We start from the raw sequence: 21,011 nt of genomic DNA, 5'->3' as shown, positions 1-21,011 counted from the left end.
ACTACTCATTAGGAAAGATAATTGCACTTTTTTGTGAACAATAGCAAGCAGGTTGGCAACAGCAGAGGAGGACCTGGAGTTAGGAAATGAAGCAGAGAATTAGCTTTCTCTCTCAGTACAGATGAACAGTGCAAGTCCATGTTCAAGGCCTGCTCTCCCCTCCCAGCCCATCAGAGCACCCCCAGGCCTTCTCAGCAAACAGAGTCTGTAAACCTAGCGTGATGGGTGGTAATTTTCTAGGAGCATGAAGGGCAGAACCTCATGCTGCAGGTTCTTTGCTGCTGCTGCTGCCCTCCTCCGCAGCCTCCCCATCATGCACACACAGCTGGAGGGAGTTGGCAGGTGGTCGTAGCAATCTCAAGCCATGTGTTTCGAGGGGTTCTAGCTAGGGGCAAATATTTGTCTGCTTGTGCCAGCCCTTGGGTGCACATCAGGTGAGAGCGAGGTTGATGGTGGCCTTGATTGTGAGCCAGTCTGTCAGAGACAGGTACTTGTAATGGAAAATCAAGTATCTCATGCGCTACTACCTCACATTCCACACCAGGGCTGTTTAAATAGACCCACCACATGCAGATACCTCTAATGCAGGGGTAGGCAAAATACAGTCTGCGGGCTGGATTCAGTCCACCAGATGATTTCATCCAGCCTGCGGGAAGGCACCCACCAATTAATTGTATCCGGCCTGGCCCCCAGCTGCCTCTGCTGTACTCTGCATGGGGCTGAGCCCTGCCCACTCCCACTGGGGCAGTGCACTGTGTTCCCACCCTCCCCATGGGAGGGCTCCAGCCCCGGCCTGGCCCTGGCCTGCATGCACAGCTGCTGGGTGAAGCGGCTGTTGCCACTGCTGCAACCACCAGGGAACTACATAGCTTCCCCAGCCTCCAGTGGTTCCTCTTCCTGTCCTTGCTGCTGTGCTCCAGGCAGCAGGAAGGGAAGTGGCGGCTGATGGCAGGGAGGAAGCTGCAACTGGGCAGGAGCACAGGTCCTGCACTAAGGCCTCGGTTGGTGGGAGCCTGGAGCCCAGGCTGGCTCAGCTCCATCACATGGAACGTCCTTTGGTTTATGTGCAGCTCCCAGGACTCTGCCAGAGCCATGCATCACCGGAGGGAGCCCCACATGATGGATCCAGTAGCCTGATCCCACTCCTTGCTGCCATGTGCACACCACATACATACATACCCCCCACCACACCCCACACACACTATACAAGCGGAAGACTTTATTTTGAGCTATTGTGCAATCACCTCTATATACACTTTGCAAACATATTGCATACAAAAATACAATAAATTTGTATTGGACAAAATATTGTATCAGGACAAAAATATTTTTTGAAAAAAACTAAAATATGTTATATAGTAGATGTTTGAGTTTTAGGATATGATTTGGGTTTTTTTCTGATTCGAAGATGGCAAACCCCCCCTCTCAAAAGAAGTACTTGCTGGGAGGGCCAAGGCAGGGATTTCCAATATCAACAGGTCAGGGGTTAAGGGTGGGACTCTCAGTTCCTAGATGGCAACCAGGGGGCGTGGTGCCTGTCAAATGCATGGGCTACCCTTGTGGCCCTCAACAGCTCACCCAGACACATTAAGTGGCCCTCTAGCCAAACTAATTGTCCATCCCTGCTCTAATGCATGCCTTCAGATTCCCAGAAAACATACGCTCTTAAATCTCTTTCTGGTAATATTAAGAGACCAGGTTTCAGACTGACACAGGCTGATCATGGCTATACTATACTATACAGTCACTGGATATAACTTCATACAGCCAAATCCTACTCCACCTAGTAGGCATTTAAGCAGACTTAGCCACCTAAATAAGATCCTCTTTACACGGCTTGAGCCTCTGCAACATTTTTAGCATAAAAGGAGGGTTCCTGGGTGCATTTGTGCAAAATATGACTTCAGGCTAAGATGATGGTACATCACAAAGATTAAACAAGGTAATCTTTTTTCAGGAACTTGAGCAAGGTGAAATAGGTTTGCAGTGAGGTGGCAAAGTCTACTTAGGTTCTATTTAATCTATTACACATCTTTCTCAGTTAGGGCACTTGTACACATGACAAAAATTGCCTATTTTTGCAGTTTAATTGCATCACGCTGTACATGTACAGGGTTTTCTGCGATTTAAATGAGTTTGTTACATTGCAAATTAAACCATATCTGCATGTAGTTTAGTTTGCAACATAGCTATTTGTAATGTTGAAGCCTTTTGACAGCTCACCACCTTCCCAGCCCCGCCGCAGGAGAGGTGGGTTAAAGGCAGAAGTGGCAAGGGGCCTAATCCCCCCCTTTTTTTTTGTTTTTGTTTGCGAAGCCTGCTCACATCTCCCATGGCCAGGGGGCAAGCTGCTGGCAGGCCAAGAAGCCCCTGAGCTGCAGGGAGCCCTGGTCCTTCCCCCCATGGTGGCAGGGCCCCCTGGGGCCACCCAGGCAGGTGGCTAGTTGGAGGCTGCTGCTCCAGCTCAGGGAACAGTTGGATTGGGCTGGGTGCTGCCTCTGAGCTGGAGCAGCACCTGCCCACTAGCCACCCACCCTGGCAGCCCCTGGGGGACGCCACTGCTGTGGAGGGAAGGAATGGGGCCCCCTGCAGCTCAGGACCCACTGGCAGCACACCCCCAAGCTGTGAGAGAGGCAGGGAAGCTCCATGAAAAAAAAAAAGGATCGGACCCCTCGCTGCTTTTTTTTTTCCAGCGAAGGCTGCCTGTGAGCTGCTGGTAGGCTGAATGGCCTGAGCTGGGGCAGGTCTTGGTGCTTCCCTCCATGGCAGTGGCATGTACCAGGGCCACCCAGGCACGATGCTAGTGGGCCCTGGCCTGCCCTAACTCAGAGGCAGCACCTCACTGGATCCAACTCTTCCCCAAGCCCAACCAGGGGCAGCACCCACCTGCCAGCACCCCGCCTGGCCAGCCCCAGGGTGTGCTTCTGCTGCAGAGGGAAGGACTGTGGCCCCTTGCAGCTCAAGGGCCACTTGCCCCCCCAGCAGGTTGCTCCCAGCCACAGGAGATGCAGGCAGGCTCCATGAAAAAAAAAAAAAAAAAAAAAGAATTTCGTAGCAGCGATGGAAGTCCCTAAATTGAAACGGTGGGTTTTTAATCATCACAACTGAAAACCCACCGTTTTGATTTTAGAGGACCTCCATCCCCTCCCCCCCATCACGTATACAAGTGCCATTAAGCTTTTCTTACTTACACTGTGTGTCTCAGTCTCCTGGGAGATATCCCACTAAAATAGGACTAGGACTGAGTATACTGTACAGCAGAACCCAGACTCTGCAGGGTGACATTCCCAACCCTCCTTCCAAGAGAGTTTGCAAACTAGTCATAGGTATACTAGTTTGTAGCAAACAGCTGCCTAATACTGCAGAGGAGCTCCAGATGTTTGCTGTGGCTTTTATTTCAGAGGATGCTGCTTCTCCAGTCAGTGGTGTACTCCAGCTGAAGTAAATGTCACAAGACAGCTGAGTGGTATATTCTTAAATATGTAACCTGATGCAAACTAAGCAGGTTGTGAATGATCATGGATATGAAAAATCTGTTTTCTATTGTAATGCCATTTCCTGTTTCTATGCCCAGGGCACCAGAGAGCTATGTGACTCTCAAGGGAGTGGGGCAGCGTTCACCCAGCGCGCACACCCTGTAGAGCACCAGTGAAAGGGGAACTTTGCTGCAAATCTTGCCTGTTACGGATTGCATCATACGTTCTTGCAATGACAGCACTCACTTCTACTACAACAGAGGTTCAAGGGCTAAACAATGGTCTGAAAAATCCATACAGTAAACTCTGTATATATCTATCAGGATCACAGAGCTCTGAGCCAACTCAGCCTAGAAGTGAACTGATTGTACCAGAAGGGATTAAGTACATCTGACTGGATGTTTAAATCCCTAAGCCAAGTGTTCTCAAAATGATTATCCATGATCACAAGTGGCTGTCCATGAGATAGGGCGCTCCTCCCTGACATCTCTATGTGTTGAACAGCACTGAAGTCAAGTAAAGGTAGATTCAGTCCTTTTTGGACAGTTCCTTCCCAAACAGCAGCTGCTGCATCATAGAATTATAGAGAAGTATGGCTGGAAAGGACCTCCATCATTTAATCCTACCCCCTAGGTCAGGGGTGGGCAAAATGCAGCCTGTGGGCCAGATACGGCCCACCAGGCCATTCTATCTGGCCTGTGGAGCCCCTAAAAATTTAGAAAATTAATTTTCATCTCCCCCCTGACTGCCTATCACGTGGCCCTCGATGGTTTGCCAAAACTCAGTAAGCGGCCCTCCGCCCAAAATAACTGCCTGCCCCTGCCCTAGGTGAAGCAGGCATCTACTTGTGCCCTAGGTGAAGCAGGCATCTACATACATGTGAATGGGAGGGAACCTGAGGTGGGACATAACAGATGGGGCAGGAGGTGATCCTTGTAATGTTGGACAGAATGGGAATTGGGATGAGTTGATCATGAATGGGAAGGGAGGTGTCCACAGACAGTTAGGATGCTGCAGTTCATTTGTGTGTCTCAAGGTGCTTTACATGGTAAGAAGTCAGGTTGGACACAGAGCAGAGGTCAGTCATGAATAGGGTAACCATACACCCCAGTTTGACCAGGACAGTCCTGGATTTTGTGGGCCATCCCAGTGTCCCAACTGATTAGAGAAAATGGAAACAAAGGTCCCAGACTGAGGCCATGCCATCCATACTGCTCGGCCCAGCTCCTCCTGAACTGTGGCTGGAGGCAGGGCGGCTGGGGTGGACTGAGCACCACTCCTACTGCCAGGGGCAGGGAGTGGCCAGGCTAAGGCAGGGTGGGGCAGGGGGAGAGTCGTGCTGTGGACATGGGCTGCTCATGTGCATGTGTACGGCGCCCTGGGCAAATTTGAGTTTTGGCGCTCTTTGGTGCCCTTCTGAGCTATGGCAGGAGATAGGGTGGGCTGGACTGGTCTGAGTACCACCCCTCCTGCCTGACGTAGGAATCAGTGTGGGGTGAGGGGGAAGCAGTGCCCCAGGTTTCCTTAAAAATACCCAAGTCACTAAGAATCAAAAATTTAAAATGAGTGCCTTATGTCATGCTCTGCCATCCACACTAAGGAATTTAAACAAATGATGTGCTTTCAGGAGCGCTAGCCATGCACTGACCTAGGTAAGAATTGCTGGGTTCCCAGCATTTGGAAATAGACTGCTTCTAATATAGCCTAAGTTTTGGCACTGATATTGGAAAATCTTAGCCCAAGAGACTTATCCAAGTTCACACAGTAAAGAACTGAATACGACTTGCTTGCTTGATAAACCATGCTTAACTTGCTACTACCTCGTACCACTCACTTTAGCTGTGTCCTCGTTAGGAAGTACACCCTGATCTTGGGTTGTCTATCTGGAGGTGAAATCCTAGAGAAGAAAAGACAGTCTGGGGTTTGAATATGTCAGCAGGTCAAGTTAAGCCTCACCTTTAACTTGACCTGCTACCTCATGAAGTGACCTCTGCAACCACTACAGTGGGGACATGAATGCCTTTACCTGGGTTTTTAGCTAGGAACTGGATAGGCCGACATCAGACAGGATACCATTCCTTACTAGCTGGAGACTAGTCAGGGTCATCAAGAGCTCCTGTAGAAACTGAGGAGTCCCAAGAGTAAGCAGAGGAATGCAAGAGCTTTGGCTGGGATAGCAGATGCAGAACCAAAGCTCCTAACTTTAATGCATTCATCATATTTCATAAAATCAACCTCCTGAATTGCACATACATGGTCAGTCTGGCAGGTCTCATCACATTCCGTGAGGTCATACTTGACAGAGTTAAATTGATAGTATTGTTGGAGGAAGTGTTTGTCCTTAGAGATCTTCTCCAACACTGTATTCATGGAGTGTACAGAGGCATCAGGGACCTGGAAGGCTTCCGTCAGCCGATACTCTGTCTCCCATCTTGGGGCCACCACGTTAGCATGGGTGAGGTTTAAATAATAAGTCACCATATCCTGCAGCAGGAAAGAGGAAACCAAGAATAGCTTTAGGACAAAAAGAAAAACTATGCTTCATGGTTTGTTTTAATCCATCCAATCTAAGGACTTGGCTATAGAAGCTTTCTCATTCAAAGGCCCTGGTGTGAGGCATTTACTACCTCTTTACACCTGTGATGCATACAGAACAGAAAGCAGAGGTATGTGGCTGGGCAGGTATTGAGTAGAGACATAGGAAGCCACCAGATGTGCCTGTGTATGCACGTACTCTTGTGGCTTGGCTGAGGAACCTCTTGTCCTACATCCCCTTTCCCCAGCACTTCCACTTCCTGCCTTTGCTCTGCTGAAATCAAGCCTGCCTGTGAACTGTGATGCTTGAATATTTTGCCTCTGACTCCCCTGAATCCCTGGACTTAGGCTGTCCCTGGCTCTTTATTAATACACTGTAAAGACATTAATTAAATCATCCCCCATGTTGCTACACTACAGAATGTGGGAGGTATTTCCTACCTTCACTTGCAGTGTGTCTCGCTCATAGTCAAATACCCGGATCCCTGGGTTGTTGGCTCCATTGTGCACACCAGGTAACGTTGTTTTCCAGGGAGTCACTCCAGGGGCTAAAAACAGGCTGTTGATTGGGGAACCTTTACCAGAAAGGCAAAAGAGTCCATGAGTGGGTAAAGCCCAGTCCACTCTACAACCACCATGCAGGGTCACCAGCACGTGGCCTTTCTGTCTGACCACCCACTACAAACACAGTTGCTTTTTTCCCAACACAATCATCTGTCAGCCATGTTAAGGACTGCATAGATACATTCACAAAGCATAGCCAGCCATCATCTTGGCTGATACTAGGGGCCAAAGTGGGGACCTCTTGAGCCAAATGTACAGCACTTATCTCTGCAGCTTGAGATAAAGCAGCAGGGGGCTGTAACAGGGAAATTCCTTGCGGATCACACACAAAAAGGGAAAGAGAGAGGTGTATAAGCACACCAGCCTAAAGGTTACACATGCTGGAAAAAATCTGTGCAGCTATCCCACTATGCTGCAGGAGAGAAGATCACCTCTGCAGGACACCCAGAGAGAACTGTTCTAGCAGTGCCAAGGGCTGGGAGGAAGAAGGTCTGGCCAAGTAGTTACATAGGCATGGTTCAGCAGTGCACCTCTGGCTGACAGTGGTTTGCAGTAAGTATCCCACTGCACAGGTACTGAAATCATTTCTATGCCAGAAAAGACTAGCGGTCCATGCCATTTCAGGGGTTGTGATGCAGAACAAACCTTTCCTAGAACGTCAGCCATTTCCAGGAAATAGCATTCAGGGAGTGATCTATGAAAATCTTTATCTGCAATGTGCACTCTGCTGGTGTGGGCAAGGCTGTCAGGGAAGACATCACGTGAGGCTGAGGACTGGTACCTGTATTGCTGTAAAACATTCGAAAGCTGTCAGTGTGATGGTGTCCAAAGAACTGGGCAGCTATCACACTGTGGTGCTTCTGCACAATCTCCACATAGCGCTCATTAAACTGCTTTTGGAACCAGGGCTTGCTTCGCTTCTTCTCAAAGATGCCAGGTGGAACATGCCCCACAATATAGACCTGCCAAAATGAGGAACCAAGCTGAGTACAGACTAACTCTAGGTTTCTAAGCAGAGGACAGGCTATCCAGACTTTCAGATAAAAGGGGGCTCAGCAGTGGAAGGGATACTGTGGGGGGGAATCCCTTAAGAAAGCATTTTTACCATTTCTCCTGCTTTTGAGGCATTATTCAGCATATCTTCCAGCCATTGGAACTGTCCCCCCGGGTCTTCCATACCAGCAGTCCGATTGTTCTGGGTGTAGTACAGATTAGTGTTGAGGACAATAATTCGCCCTGATGAATTTGGGTTTACAAGCTTTTCACTGTAAAAAGCACCTGCAAAACATACCCAGCAAGAGAAGGACATGAAGGAATGGCCAGGAAGATTTGTGCTCTCAACACCCCATTTCTTTTTTTTATTCAGCAACATTTGTATAGAAGTGGTGAGAGCCCTAATCTGGACAAGGTGCCAGCACCTGTCAACATTTTGAACACTATGTGTTATAGTTCTCTAATTGTAACAGGATCAGATGACACCGTGATTTGAGTAAAGTCGTAAGACCATAGGAACATAGGAAAGCAGGGCTGAAAGGGACACACACCCTTATGGGGTCAGCTAATCCAGCCCCTTGCTCAAAGAAGGATCATCCCTGACCAAACCATTTCAGCCAAGTGTCTGTCCAACCTGCTCTTGAAAATTTTCCAAGATGAAGCTTCAACAATTTATCTAGGTATCCTGTTCCAATGTTTGACCACCCTCATAGTCAGAAAGTTCCTCCTAATCTCCAACCTAAACTTCCTCTGCTGCAGCTTGAGGCCATTGCTCCTAGTCTTGTCCCCTGCAGCCAGAGATAAGCCCATATCTATGCTCTCCATAACTGTCCGTCGGGTATTTGAAGACTGGTATCAAATCCCCCCTCAGTCTTCTCTTCTCCAAGCTAAATAATCCTAGTTCTTTCAGCCTGTCCTCGTAAATCTTGCTTCCCAGGCTCTTAATCATCTTCATGGCTCTCCTCTGGGCTTTTTCCAATCTGTTTGCATATTTCTTGAAGTGTGGGGTCCCAAACTGGGCACAATACTCCACGTGAGGCTTCACCAGTGCTGAAAACAGCAGAAGAATCGCTTCTCTTGATTTGCAGGTGGCCCTCCTATTAATACACCCCAATATACTGTTGCCTTTACAAATTTTTTTTTACAAGAGCACACTGCTGGCTTATATGGTCCACCAGTCCCCCCAGGTCCTTTTCTGCAGTGCTGCAGCCTAGCCAGTCATTCCATAGTCTGTATTTGTAAAGGCAATTATTTAATCTATGAGTTTTCAATGAAGATAGCTAATGGCTCTGAAATTTCCTTAGCCAGTTCCTTCAGTACCCTAGGATACATCCAGTCCAGCCCTGCTGACTTACTTCTCTAATTCCTAATCTGTTCTGTCACTACTCTAGGCTGTTTGACTCCTCCCCGATCTTTGCTGTCAGCTGCACTTGTCATCTGGTAGTGCCCTCAGATCTTTCTGCACCAGTGCTCTCAGAACTTCTGCTAGGTCATGCAAAGGTTAGGATATGCTTTATAAAGTAGCCCAGAGTGAACCCAGCTCAGTGTGGTCCTGCACATGTCTGAGAGTTTTCTGTTCATTTGATAAATAGGGAACAAAATTCCTGCAGGATAGCCAGCAACTTTTTCCATGGCTGCTTAAGTCAAGCAAGGTTAAGGGAGATCTAGTGCAGGGGTCGGCAACCCCCGGCACACATGCTGAGCATGGCATGAGAGGCCATTTTGCTCAGCACGCCCCAGCCAGCCCTGGCTCTGGGTCACTGCTGCCAGCGACGGAGCCTGGGTTGCTCCCAGCAGGGCTTGCAGTGTCCCAGCTGGCTGCTGGGAGCAGCCCGGGCTCTCAGCTGGCAGCAGCTACCCAAAGCCAGGACCAGCTGCAGCCAGGAGGCTGCAAACAGCTGTGCCAGGCTCCAGAACCCAGGCATCAGCTCTGTACCAGTGCATGCATGCATGCCTTGGAGTGGGCGGTGGGGGTGGGGCCTGAGGCAGCACAACCCTGGTCTCTTCCCCGCTCCTGGCACAAAGCTGGTGACTGGGCTCCGGAGCCCGGTTCAGCTGTTTGTAGCCAACCTAGGCTCTGGGCAGCTGCAGCAAGCAGCAGGCAGGCTGCAAACAGCTGCACCAGGTTCTACAGCTCCGGCATCAGCTCCATGCTGGCAGCGACTGCCCGCGCACCTCAGAGCGGACACTGGGGCAGTGCAGCCCGCCCCAAGGTGCGCACACAGTCACCAGCAGCATGGAGCTGGAGCTGATGCCGGAGCTGTGGAGCCCGGTGCAGCTGTTTGCAGCCTGCCCACTGGTTGTTGCAGCTGCTCAGAGCCTAGGTTGGCTACAAACAGCTGCCCAGTCACCAGCTCTGTGTTGGGAGTGGGGGAGAGACCAGGGCTGCACTGCCTCAGGCCCCTCTCCCACCACCTGCTCTGAGGCACGTGTGCGCACTCCGGTACAGAGCTGATGCTGGGGCTCCAGAGCCCGGCACAGCTGTTTGCAGCCTCCTGGCTGCAGCTGGTCCTGGCTATGGGGAGCTGCCGCCAGCCTGGAGCTCGGGCTGCTCTCAACAGGCAGCTGGGATGCTGCAAGCCCTGCTGGGAGCAGCCTGGGTTCCAGCAGCTACCCAGAGCCAGGGTAGCTGCTGACAGCCACAGAGCCCAGGCTGTGGGGCAGGGGCACAAGCAGGGCATCCTGCCATGTACCCCCTGCCCTCATTTTGTTTTTCTGGCATGCCGACACTCCAGCACCTTCCAAGTTGGCATTGTGGTGTTTTTTGGCACTCTGGCCAAAAAAAGGTGCCTACCCCGATCTAGTGTGATGATGACAGTCTGTAGACATCAGACTAGGCACTAGAGAGCCAGAAAGAACTTGGTGCATCTGGGTCCAGCAGTATCATTAAAACATCTCCTTTATATTCATTACAATGCAAATCTCCAGTTCCTCTATATTGAGGCACAGCACTGGGACACTCTTTTATGCGGTAGTGAGAAAAGGAAACATGAGGAAGTGGCTTTTCTTTTCCCCAGAGAAAGTGAATTCAGCACATGCGAGTGGTGTGAGGTTGGGGCCTTCCCCCAAGTACAGATATGGCCCCAAAACTGCCATCTCCATGGATGGCAACACTGCTAACAGCACAGCAAGAAAAGCATGCCCCAAGAATAGCCCAGGAACTTTCCTTCATCTCAGCAATGCAGACAGCATGAGGCAGCAGTACCAGAGGTTCAGAACTTGCCTGCTATGAACGTTGAAAGGGAAGCACTGCTGAGCCAGGAGTGCCACAGTTCAGCTGTTTTGTTGTAGATCCTGTGCCTCTCCCCTGGAAACTGGTTCTTGGGGTGGAAGTCATGATTGCCCATTGCAGAATAGACTTTAGTGTCTACAGGGAAACAGAAGAGGAAATGTGAAGACATTTCTGCCTGTTTCAGAATACCAATGCTTAAGAATGCCAAGTGAGCTTACAGCTTTGGAGGTAATAAAATGGTGCAGGGTCTGACAGTGGGATGCAGCACCATTCAGAAGGCCCCATATTTGTGATTCCATGAACAGGGGATGCAGTACATTTAGACTCTGTACCAAGAGCATGATGCCATGGAGCTGGTAAAATGCTTTCTCCCCACTGCTGACAGGTTCAAGCAGCAGCAGATTTCTCAGATTTTTCTCCACCTTGAATTTTTTAAAAGTTGCTTCTTTTCAAAGTTCCTCTCTTGCAGTGCGTTTTTCTTTTCAGCAGTGAAGGTAACTAGGAACAAGGAGGGCAAGCCAGATACCCTCCTTACTTCCCCTATGTACAACCTATAGGAATGAGATAAATAACTGTAGTGCCTGCTGCCTTTATGCTCTGATCCCTTAGATGGCCCTCCTTTTCTAGATCTCCTGTCTCTGCACACTCAAACTGCTTTTTCCTCCCAGTGAGGCACTGGGGTCAGATATTTGTTACACTTCCCCCTTCTTTATTTGCCAGATCATACCTGGAAATACACGTTTTATCAGAGCAGTCAGATTTCCAATTATTTCCAGCACCACTTCTTCTCCAAGTCTCTCATTGGGGACATGAGGCGTATCATCACTAGAAAACAGCACAAATATCAGATACAGCTAGCAGTGGACTACAACAGCCTGTGTAGTACAACATGGACAGACCTTTGTGGTGCAGTTAGTGGTGCGCATGGCAACTCAGACTTTATAATCTTTAAAATCTCATGGTTGTAAAGCCAAGCCAGTGGGGATTCTTTTGGGAGAGAAGTATGAACAGTTGGCATTTGCAATAGAAAATAGTTGTCTTCAAGAACAGAAAGAAAGATGTGACTACAACTATTTGTTTGCAATTGCTGAACACTGAGCAACAGCACTAACACTAAGCTATTGACATTTCCCTGGGAGTGAAATTGAAAGTACTCCCGTACATGGCATCCCAGCAATGACATTCATAAGTTTATCTTGTGATCATGTCCTTTCTGTCACTGCTGGGCACGACTTCCTTACCCAGTCCAAAGGATGAAATCTGGAGCAGGCAGAATGTTCTTCATGGCATAAATGGAGGAGTTTATGAGACTCCAAGGAGAATCGCACAGGTAATTTCCCCACATCCCAGCACTGGATACTGGCTGGGATCCAGCAGATGGACACACCTTGAGAGGATCTGTTGTCATGGTGTACTCAGGATCCCAGTGGAGGTCTGTGACATGCCAAAAGTGACCTAACAAAGACAAAAGAAACATGATAGTGCAGAGAAAACAGTCACCTGGAAGAGCTGGCCAGTGGGGGAGTCATGAGTCATAAAGTATTATGATGGTAGACTCACACTGCTATAGTTTTATTGAAAGAGTTCATCAGGCAGTGCCAGCTATTCCAAAATAAAAGCATCTTCTCTGGCAATTTACCAGCATAGCTCTAAAGCCATTGGTCTGACACAGTGTAGCCCAGCACAGTGAAATCAACACAACAATACAAACATCACAATGCAGTGCAGCGTAAATCATTTCCTTACTGGAAACACTACAGAGCAGCACAACCCACAGCACAGTGCACTGCAAGGTTGAGTGTTTATGAGATGCTAATAATCCAATATCACAGCAGTTAGGTGGGCAATCCATAACCTAGCTAATCTCCCACAGTAAATCAATCATATTTCACAGCTTGAATAAACTCAGCAGCACTTTATCATTAGTGGGTTTGGGGCCTTCTACTTCCATCTGGGAGACACTAGATGGTAGGTGAGCAAAAAAGCCACAACAGGTAGCTCCCTGCAAGCCTACAGAGCAACTAAAATCTCTGATGGGTTTTGAAACTACAAAGACATCACATTTGTCTTGCAATAAATTATTTTATCCCAGGACAAAGTGCAGTCATTCAGACGTCCATGTTTATCTTCTGGGAATAAATCCTAAACAAGGTTCACAAAATTAGAAGTACTAACAGTTAGGGCTGTGCAAAATTTTGCTGGCAGTTTTGTTTTGACTCGTTTCGAGCTCGAAACAGCAAATTCGAAATGAAACAGAGAGCTTCAAAACAGCCTTGAAATGAAATGAGGCAAGTTAAAACGTTTTGAAAATTTCGAAACGTTTCGAGTTTCAAAGCTTAAACTGGGCTTGCCTGCAGGGAAACAGAAACTAAAGTAAGGAGAGGGAGGAGGAGGAGGGGTGGGAAGGACTGCTCTCATTATTAACTGTGTAGCTGGCCAGTGACTGTCATCCTTTCTTGAGGTCCCCTCCAATCCCAGTGCTCTGGGGGAGGGATGGAAAAACTGCAAAGAAGGCAGCATTGTTTGAACTGCCCTGCTTTCTGCCTTGGTGTCAGTTGAGTGAGGGTGCACCTTAACACACACACACACACACACACACACACACACACACACACACACACACACACACACACACACACACACACACACAGTGTCACCCACCCATGTCACAAAAGTTGCCTGTCAGCAGCTAGAGGTGCAGGGCCCCAGAACTCAGACTCCCCCTGCACCGATCTCCTTGACAGCTGGCAGGCTTCATGGCCACAGCAGGGGCTAGCAGGCCTGCAGCTTTCACCCTGCTGCGCCTTAACACACGGTGTCACCCATGTCACGCGTTTTGCTTGTCCACAGCTTGTGGTACAGTTTCCCCAAACCCCTGCACCTGACTCCTTGAAAGCCAGCAGGCTTTGTGGCCTTAGCAGGGGCTACCATCCCTGCAGTTTTGACCCCACTGTGGCTTAACACATGCATGTGACATGAGTTTTTTGCTTTCAAGACTTTGAGGTGCAGTTTCCCTGAAAACCCTGCACCTATCTCCTTGAAACTTGGCAGGCTTCATGCCCTCAGAAAGGACTACCATTCCTACAAGTTGTATCCAAATCAGGTCAGAAATGACAACGTTATAGGCTGTTTCAGGCTTCCCCATTATAGCCTATGGGTGAAATGTCGAAACAGCTAAACTGTTTTGACTAAACGAAACGGAACAGCGGTTTCATATCGAAATGAAATTTAAAACGAAACTCAGTTCCATTGAAATGCGAGTCAAAACAGAATGGTGCCGTTTCGCACAGCCTGTTCCAAGGTAAACACAGGCACAACTTGTCCAGGAACAAATGCAAATCTACTTCTAGAGTCAAAACTAGGAACTCCCTGAACTCATTTAGCCTGGGCCTGGGCTTCTGTCATCAAAGAGAGATGGGGTTAGGGTAGTGGTTCTCAACCTTTTAGGCTCAAGGCACCCTTCAGAAAATGCCAGCTCTTAGTTTTCACTTTTCACTTCCAGAATATAGCATTTTTTTCTATTACAAAGAACTCAAAAAGACCAGTAAAGGTCATTTTTTAAAACTATGGATTCTTATTTGAAATCACTGGGTTTATCTTGTGAATCATGTTTGCACACCTAACAGTGTTAACATTGCATGAGATCTCATGGCATCCCTCAAAGGATCTCAAGGCACTCTCAGTCACTGGATTAGGGGCTGACAAGGGATGTATGTCCTGTGCATGTCTCCAGATTGTATGGAAAGCAACGTGGCAGAGACCTTGTTGGCTTGTACGCTGGTGGAAGCCTCAGAGAATATTTTGGTTTTGCTTAGCCAGAGCCTCCTGTACATGCTCCCGCTGCTCAGACTTGGCCTTGTCATGAGCTTTGAAGTGAAAACCATGGAACTTTGGTTTTTCTTCTGTCACTAGGGTAATGGCGATTCTAGCAGTCCTGTTTACATGAGAGAGGAGTTTGGTGGTGTTGTTTCTGGCTGCCCAGCGATAGCCACTGCTGGGAGATCTGTGAAAGCATTGCTGGATGCATCTATACGTGCACTTTAATGCGCAGTAGCCTATTTTACTTCATATTAAAGCATCTCGTAAAAAACTGCACTATTACACTAATACACTGTAAAATAGGCTACTACGCATTAAGTGCAACCAAAAAGCATGCATTTGGGCTACTGTGCATTTGCACATTAGGCTGCCCTTTAATTTAGTACCTCACACTGGAGAGCATTTATACACATACTTTTCGGTCCCGCGACACACCAGAGATCCGCTACTTTAGAGCAGACTCAGTTAATTGAGTCTGTTCCATATGTGACCTGAGGTGAACTGTGCTGTGCCGTGTGCAATTGTTTAAGTGGCAAAATGTGCATCAGCGCGCAGAAAACGGTGGCAGCGCACTTTTGAATTAAAGCACCTCTGATGTGTTTTAGTTCAAAAGTGCACTGCCACCATTTTCTCAGCGCTGATGCACATTTTGCTGCTTATACAACTACAAGCGTCACAGGGCCAGGCACTTTTCAAAGTGCCCGGTGCTGTGATGCTTGCATGTGTAAAAATGCCTGGAGGTACTAAATTTAATGTGCATTAGGAAAAGTGCATTAAAGCATGTGTAGACAACCACTCAGGGTCAGCCTGCGTCTCCCTGAACCACAATGTGGGGATTTTGAGACGCATTTTCTGCTCCCTGCTTGGTTAGACCAGTAGAATCAAGCCCCCGTGACACACTGGGTACATCTACACATGCAATTAATGCGCCTCAATTTTCTGTGCAGAAAATTCAGATGCATTAAACTGTGCTCTGACATGCATCTGAACACGCGTCTGTCAAGAGCAAATTTGCTCCTGATGGGAGTTCAATCTAGGGCTGCTCCTACCCTGTTCTGCCCCCCTGCACCAGCCAAGGGGAGCTCCAGGTTCCCCCAGGTGCCAGCCCTGGGCTGGCAGGGGTCATGGGAGTTGATCCTGATATCTGCAGGGCAGAGAGCTGTCCTGGTTGCTGGGCAGCTGCTTTCCAGCCCCATAGAGAGTGGGGCCCAGCAGCCTGGACAGCTATCCCAGCACATGGAGATCGGGACCCATCCCAATCTCCACATGGCTGGTAGGGAGCATTCTGGCAGCTGGGACAGCTCTTCCTGTCCCCTACGGCCCCCTGATACCTAGGCTGACCAGAAGCAGTTTGCTACATGTACTAGAAAATGGCACATTAGACTAATCTACTTTGCTACAGGTACATTAGACTTTGCTACAGCCATTAGACTTTGCTACAGGTAATATCTACAAGTACTAGAAAATGGCACATTAGACTAATCTACTGCACAGTAACTGCACACGTGTAGATGATGACACTATTAGATTAGTACAGTGTGCAGTAGAATGTCTCATGTAGATGCGCTCACTGTCTTGCTGGGAGGGGCAGGAACAACATCCTGGGATGCTGGAGGACTGTGCTGTGACTTCTCGTAGAAGGAAACATACAAATATTTGCTTTCCCAGGAGAAAAATCTCCTGGGAGCAATTTAACCCTGGCGGTTCCCAGTTTCTTTTTCTCCTGGAGTGGCTATATTTGCTCTAGGAAAAAAGTCTTGAGCATCTGTACACTCATGGTTTCTAGTGGAAGAGCGGCAACTCTCCTGGAGAAACTTGATGTCTGTACATAGCCACAGCTACAGCCTGAAGATGGCATGGAAGCTCAGGGTATAAACTCTGGTGAGCTATTGGGCTGCAACTTTCTCCAACCTGCCAAACCACATGTATTATGCTGCTGGGAGATAGGTGTGCTGCCAGAAGCATGCAAAATCTTGTCCTGATCAGCACTACTTCTAGCCATTCTAGAAACACCGTACGCTGTTGCAAGCACCATAAAATCCTTAGGACAAAGTTCCTGGCCTGTTTTAGGCTTGCTGGAAGAAGGACAAATGACCAAACATAGAACTTCCTAAACACTAAAGCATGGTCCTGGCTAAGTAATCCGGCCTTACACCAAGGATTTGTGCTATCCTAGAGTCACAAAAGTCTTGGGTCTGGGCCTGTGCATGTTACCAGCTGGGGATCAGTATTGCTGAGAATGCAGATGGACTGAGGAACCTGAACTTAGCTCTTGCCATTCCATTCCCACCTTTTTACAGTGTACAGAGTCCAAATCTGTCATCACTGGGGGCGGGGGGGCAGATTGTGGCGTCTAAAAGCAATAATAGCTTAGAGTCCAATTCATAAGTGAGTTCCAAGCCCCACTTTTGCCCTGAGGACTCTAGCTGTTGTTTTAGAGATGCATTTCCTGTCTTTTAAAATATTTTCTTTTCCCTGTTGCCCAAAAACCCTCTTACTGACCACACTCAGCAGAGCTACTCAACCTACAGCAACCTGTTCACCCTCTTGTCTATTATAAGGATTTCCTGTGTTGCTCAGAGTACAAATAATATGCACGTAGAAGGGAATCTTTTTACATTCAAGATGTTTCTGTACTAATTGGAGCAGCAGAGTCACTGTGTCTAATTTTGTGCTTCCTTACTGGGCTCAGTAGCAAAACTAAGGCAGGGCAACCAGGAAAACAACCCAGGCACGGAGATGCCACTGTTGCAGATACACCAGCAATATGGGGGCAGCTGGAGGTTGCCACTGCCTCTGCATTACTGCTGCCTTGGAGGCCCAGTTGCCTTGTTCCACCTCGTCCTGTGTGTTTTATTTCCAAGGCCATTGGAATAAACCCTGTGAATGCCAAGACAGTCTACTTCAGCCTGATGAAGGGCGTTTGTGCCCGAGAGTTTGCTAAGAAGAATTTTTCCAACTATCTGAGTTAATCTAATAAAAGATACCGGATTTACCCAAAGAACCTTGTCTGCCGAAGTCCTTAGACCAACATAGCTGCAACCTACACCCCTGAAGACAGGCCACCGCATTCTGCCTCAAAAGTCAGAGGATTATAGCATTCTGTTTCATGCTTAAAAAGACACTAGCAAGCCACACATTGGCTTAGAACTCAAACGATGAGAAACCTCCTCTTAGCAAGAACACATCTCTCAGCGCTTGAAAAAAATCACATGGCTATAGGAAAAAAAATTGAAGACAACAGCACTATGAATTCGAATTACCTGTGGTGGCAACAGTGAACTTGCAGTGCAGCAGGAGTAGCAAAACTTTCAAAGGCTCCATCTTGAATAGAGAGTGCTGGCAACAACTGTTTGCCAATTAATTACTTCCCGTATCACCTGCTTCAGGAAACCAGTTCCTGTGCCTTCTCATCCCAGCCCAGCCCTCTGACTCACTCGGAGAGTTTGCTGTTGGAGCATTTCCCCTTTGCCTCAAGTTATTCTCTACCAGCAGGTGGCCACTTAGCTTTGAGTCTGGTGCTGTTTGGGAGGTTGGATCACAGCCAGGAGGGAGACTCTTGTTCTTAAAGAAACTGGTAAGCAGCCTGAGCTGGCACGCTGCGAGTAAGGGACATGAACTAGCAAGTGCACTTTTTTCAGAAGGAGGATGCCTTGTGGGCCCAAAATTTTGCCTAAATAGAGCACTGGACAGCAGAAAGCAGAACCAGACCTTTTCAGATCCTACAAAGGCAGAGCCTGGCTAGGGAACAACAGGCTTTTAATATATCACACACATGTAATGAGGGAAGGGGAAGAAGCTGGAAATGATCTAGTTTCCCCTTCTCCCTTGCCCTCTCTCTCCTTGCCTGCCCTTCTCCCCCCCAACCCTCTGCCAGCTGGCTGGATCTAAGCTTCCAGATGTCACAACCTCCAATTATGAAACCTAAAGTGGTTTGTGTTGGAAAAGCCTTCATTTTGTAAGATGTCTCCATAAGAAGGGAACATGGACCCTGAGCATCAGCAGTTACATATAGCAAACCTAGCCCTTCTCATTTTATGGTCTTGGGAACCCTAGGCTTTAAGTGATCCAGTCCCCGAGCTGGCAGAAGCTGGGATAACCTGCAAGCAAACTGTTAGGAGAGAAAAGGGGCAGTGCTTTGGGCAGAGAGGTCCTGCGTTTTAATAAGAAATGCGGAGTGAGATCTTACTTCAATTTGGGGGCATTCATTTCTCATATTCAGTCTGTACAATCTGCACCTATTTGTTTATGTGATTTTTCTTGCTTGTGTAATAAATAGGGATCCTGGTTTTCTCTGTTTAAATATTGCAACTTCTCTGATAGAAATGCAAATTCTCTGATAACCCCCCCCAAATCCATAATTAAAATGAAAGGCCACCATATATATAGGTATCAGTTGAACACAATGTTTTATTGATATATTTACCATTTTAAAGCAATTTGGAAGCCTACCAATGCCTCAATCACTATACTAAAATAACTTCTAAATACCTATCAATTTGGGTATTTGATTTTGGGGGTTTTTTGTTATGGAAAATCAGAGCTTCCCCTACCCTCTTTGCTCACCAAGACTCAAGTCCAGGCCCCTCACTCCCCACCCACAGCCCCCTGCCCGCTCCAGCTCTGCCAGAGGGGCTATGGGGCCAGGGACATGGGTCCGAAGCCTCCTGCCCATCTGCAGCAGCACCTGAGCCCTGGCTGCCACCCATGGGAGGTGGCGGCTGCTGCAGCCCGAGCAGAGCGCAGAGCCCAGCTCCCTCTCCCCTGCGGGTGGGACAGCTAGAGCACAGCCTACGGTGGGCTGGGTGTGGGCTGCTGGCTGCAGGGGCCTCCGTGGCCCAGTGGGTGGTTCGTAGCATGGCAGGGCAGAGCAGGGTAGGAAAGCTCCTTGCTGCCATGCCCCCTGCCAACCTGGCAGAAGCAAGGGTCACAACTCTGTGCCACTGCCCCTGCCCTGCCAGGCAGGCAGGGGGTGCCTTGCCAGGGTGGCGCAGGTCTCGCAGCAGCAAGGAGCTCTGCCAGCCTCCAGAGAGCTCTTTGCAAAGGTGCAAAATCCACGTGTTTTTTGTTAAAATGAGAAATCTGCATTTTTCTCAGTTAAAAGGAAAAATCCACGTTTTTTTCCATTTTTCTGTGGGAAATGGAAAATCTGGATCCCAGGTAATAAACATTTTTTGATATTGTGTTTACTTTAATGATTGCCTCTGGTTAAGGTGATTTTCAGAGCAATTGATAACTCTGAGTTTGCCTCTTTCACAGAACCTATACCATATAAACTGTAGGGGTACATCATAACCCGGCAAAATTTTCCCTGCTGGATCCACAAAACTCAGACTGAACCAGGTTAGATGAATATTTACTGGGGTAAGAAGTTATTTTAGGGGCAAATCTTAGAGGCTGGGCTGGGGAGTCAGTTGCCAGGCAGATTATAATGTGTCAAAAATCCAATGTCTATGTTTAGTCCATGATCTCTAGTATCCAGGAGGTTGATGAAATGGATACTAGAGATCATGGACTAAATATAGACATTGGATTTTTGACACATTATAATCTGCCACATTATAATCCCCAGCCCAGCCTCTGACTTCTTTACTTTTCATTCCATCCAGGAAGAGCACACACCAACTTCTAAGACTTCCTTAGCCTGACAAAGGGTTTTTGAACCCGAAAGCTTGCTTAATAACTATTCTCCAACTATTTGGGTTGGTCTAATAAAAGATATCAAATTCACCCAAGGAACCTTGTCTGCCTATGTCCTTAGACCAACACGGCTACAACCTACACCCCTGGATACCTTTAAGAGTGTTATAATATAAATTGTTACATTGGCCTGGGGAATACTGGAGAGAACAGCAGATCAGTAGGCTAAGAAGGCTCTCTGAATAAATATATTTAATACTATAATAATAATACTGTAATAATAATAATAATACTGTAGCCTACAACTGTCAGAAGCAAATCAGAAAAGCTCTGGCACAGTAATAAAAAAGTTTGAGGAATATTGTATGCCCAAACAAAATGAAATCTTTGAATTGCATAATTTCCACATGAGACAGCAGAAAGAATGAGAGACAACAGAGGGGTTTCTCAAAGACTTCAAACTGCTGAGCCAGACATGCAGCTTTGGAGACCTAAAAGAGTTCATGATCAGAGACCAAATAGTATTAGGTATAAGGGATACAAGCCTCAGGAAAAGACTGCTAGAGGATTCTGAGCTTAACTTGGAAAAGGCAGTTAGAATGTGCCAAGAGGCTGAGATAACAGACTGCAGAAGCTGGAGGAAAAAGAAGAACAAGATGAACTAGAGAGGATTACAAGACTACAAAAACCTATGGCAACACACAAACAACACAGGAAGGAGGACCTCACTATGAAGCAGGCAAGCAGAGGCC

At 47.8% G+C, this 21,011-nt stretch overlaps 1 protein-coding gene across 1 annotated transcript; it reads right to left on the bottom strand.

Moving 5' to 3' along the window:
• Positions 1–1,204: 1,204 nt before the first annotated feature.
• Positions 1,205–18,039, bottom strand: SMPDL3B (sphingomyelin phosphodiesterase acid like 3B). The gene is made up of 8 exons (XM_006262965.4): positions 17,883–18,039; positions 12,042–12,255; positions 11,528–11,625; positions 10,792–10,935; positions 7,681–7,853; positions 7,357–7,537; positions 6,453–6,586; positions 1,205–5,960 (listed from the first exon to the last, which is right to left on the bottom strand). The coding sequence occupies exons 1-8, from the start codon at positions 17,941–17,943 to the stop codon at positions 5,583–5,585; spliced, it is 1,383 nt and encodes a 460-aa protein (XP_006263027.2). The 5' UTR covers positions 17,944–18,039; the 3' UTR covers positions 1,205–5,582.
• Between the last annotated feature and the right edge of the window lie 2,972 nt (positions 18,040–21,011).

Source organism: Alligator mississippiensis, chromosome 6 (assembly GCF_030867095.1).
Source record: "Alligator mississippiensis isolate rAllMis1 chromosome 6, rAllMis1, whole genome shotgun sequence".
NCBI lineage: Eukaryota > Metazoa > Chordata > Crocodylia > Alligatoridae > Alligator > Alligator mississippiensis.
The sequence above is the reverse complement of the archived record's forward strand: the minus strand, read 5'-3'. Positions and strand labels throughout refer to the sequence as shown.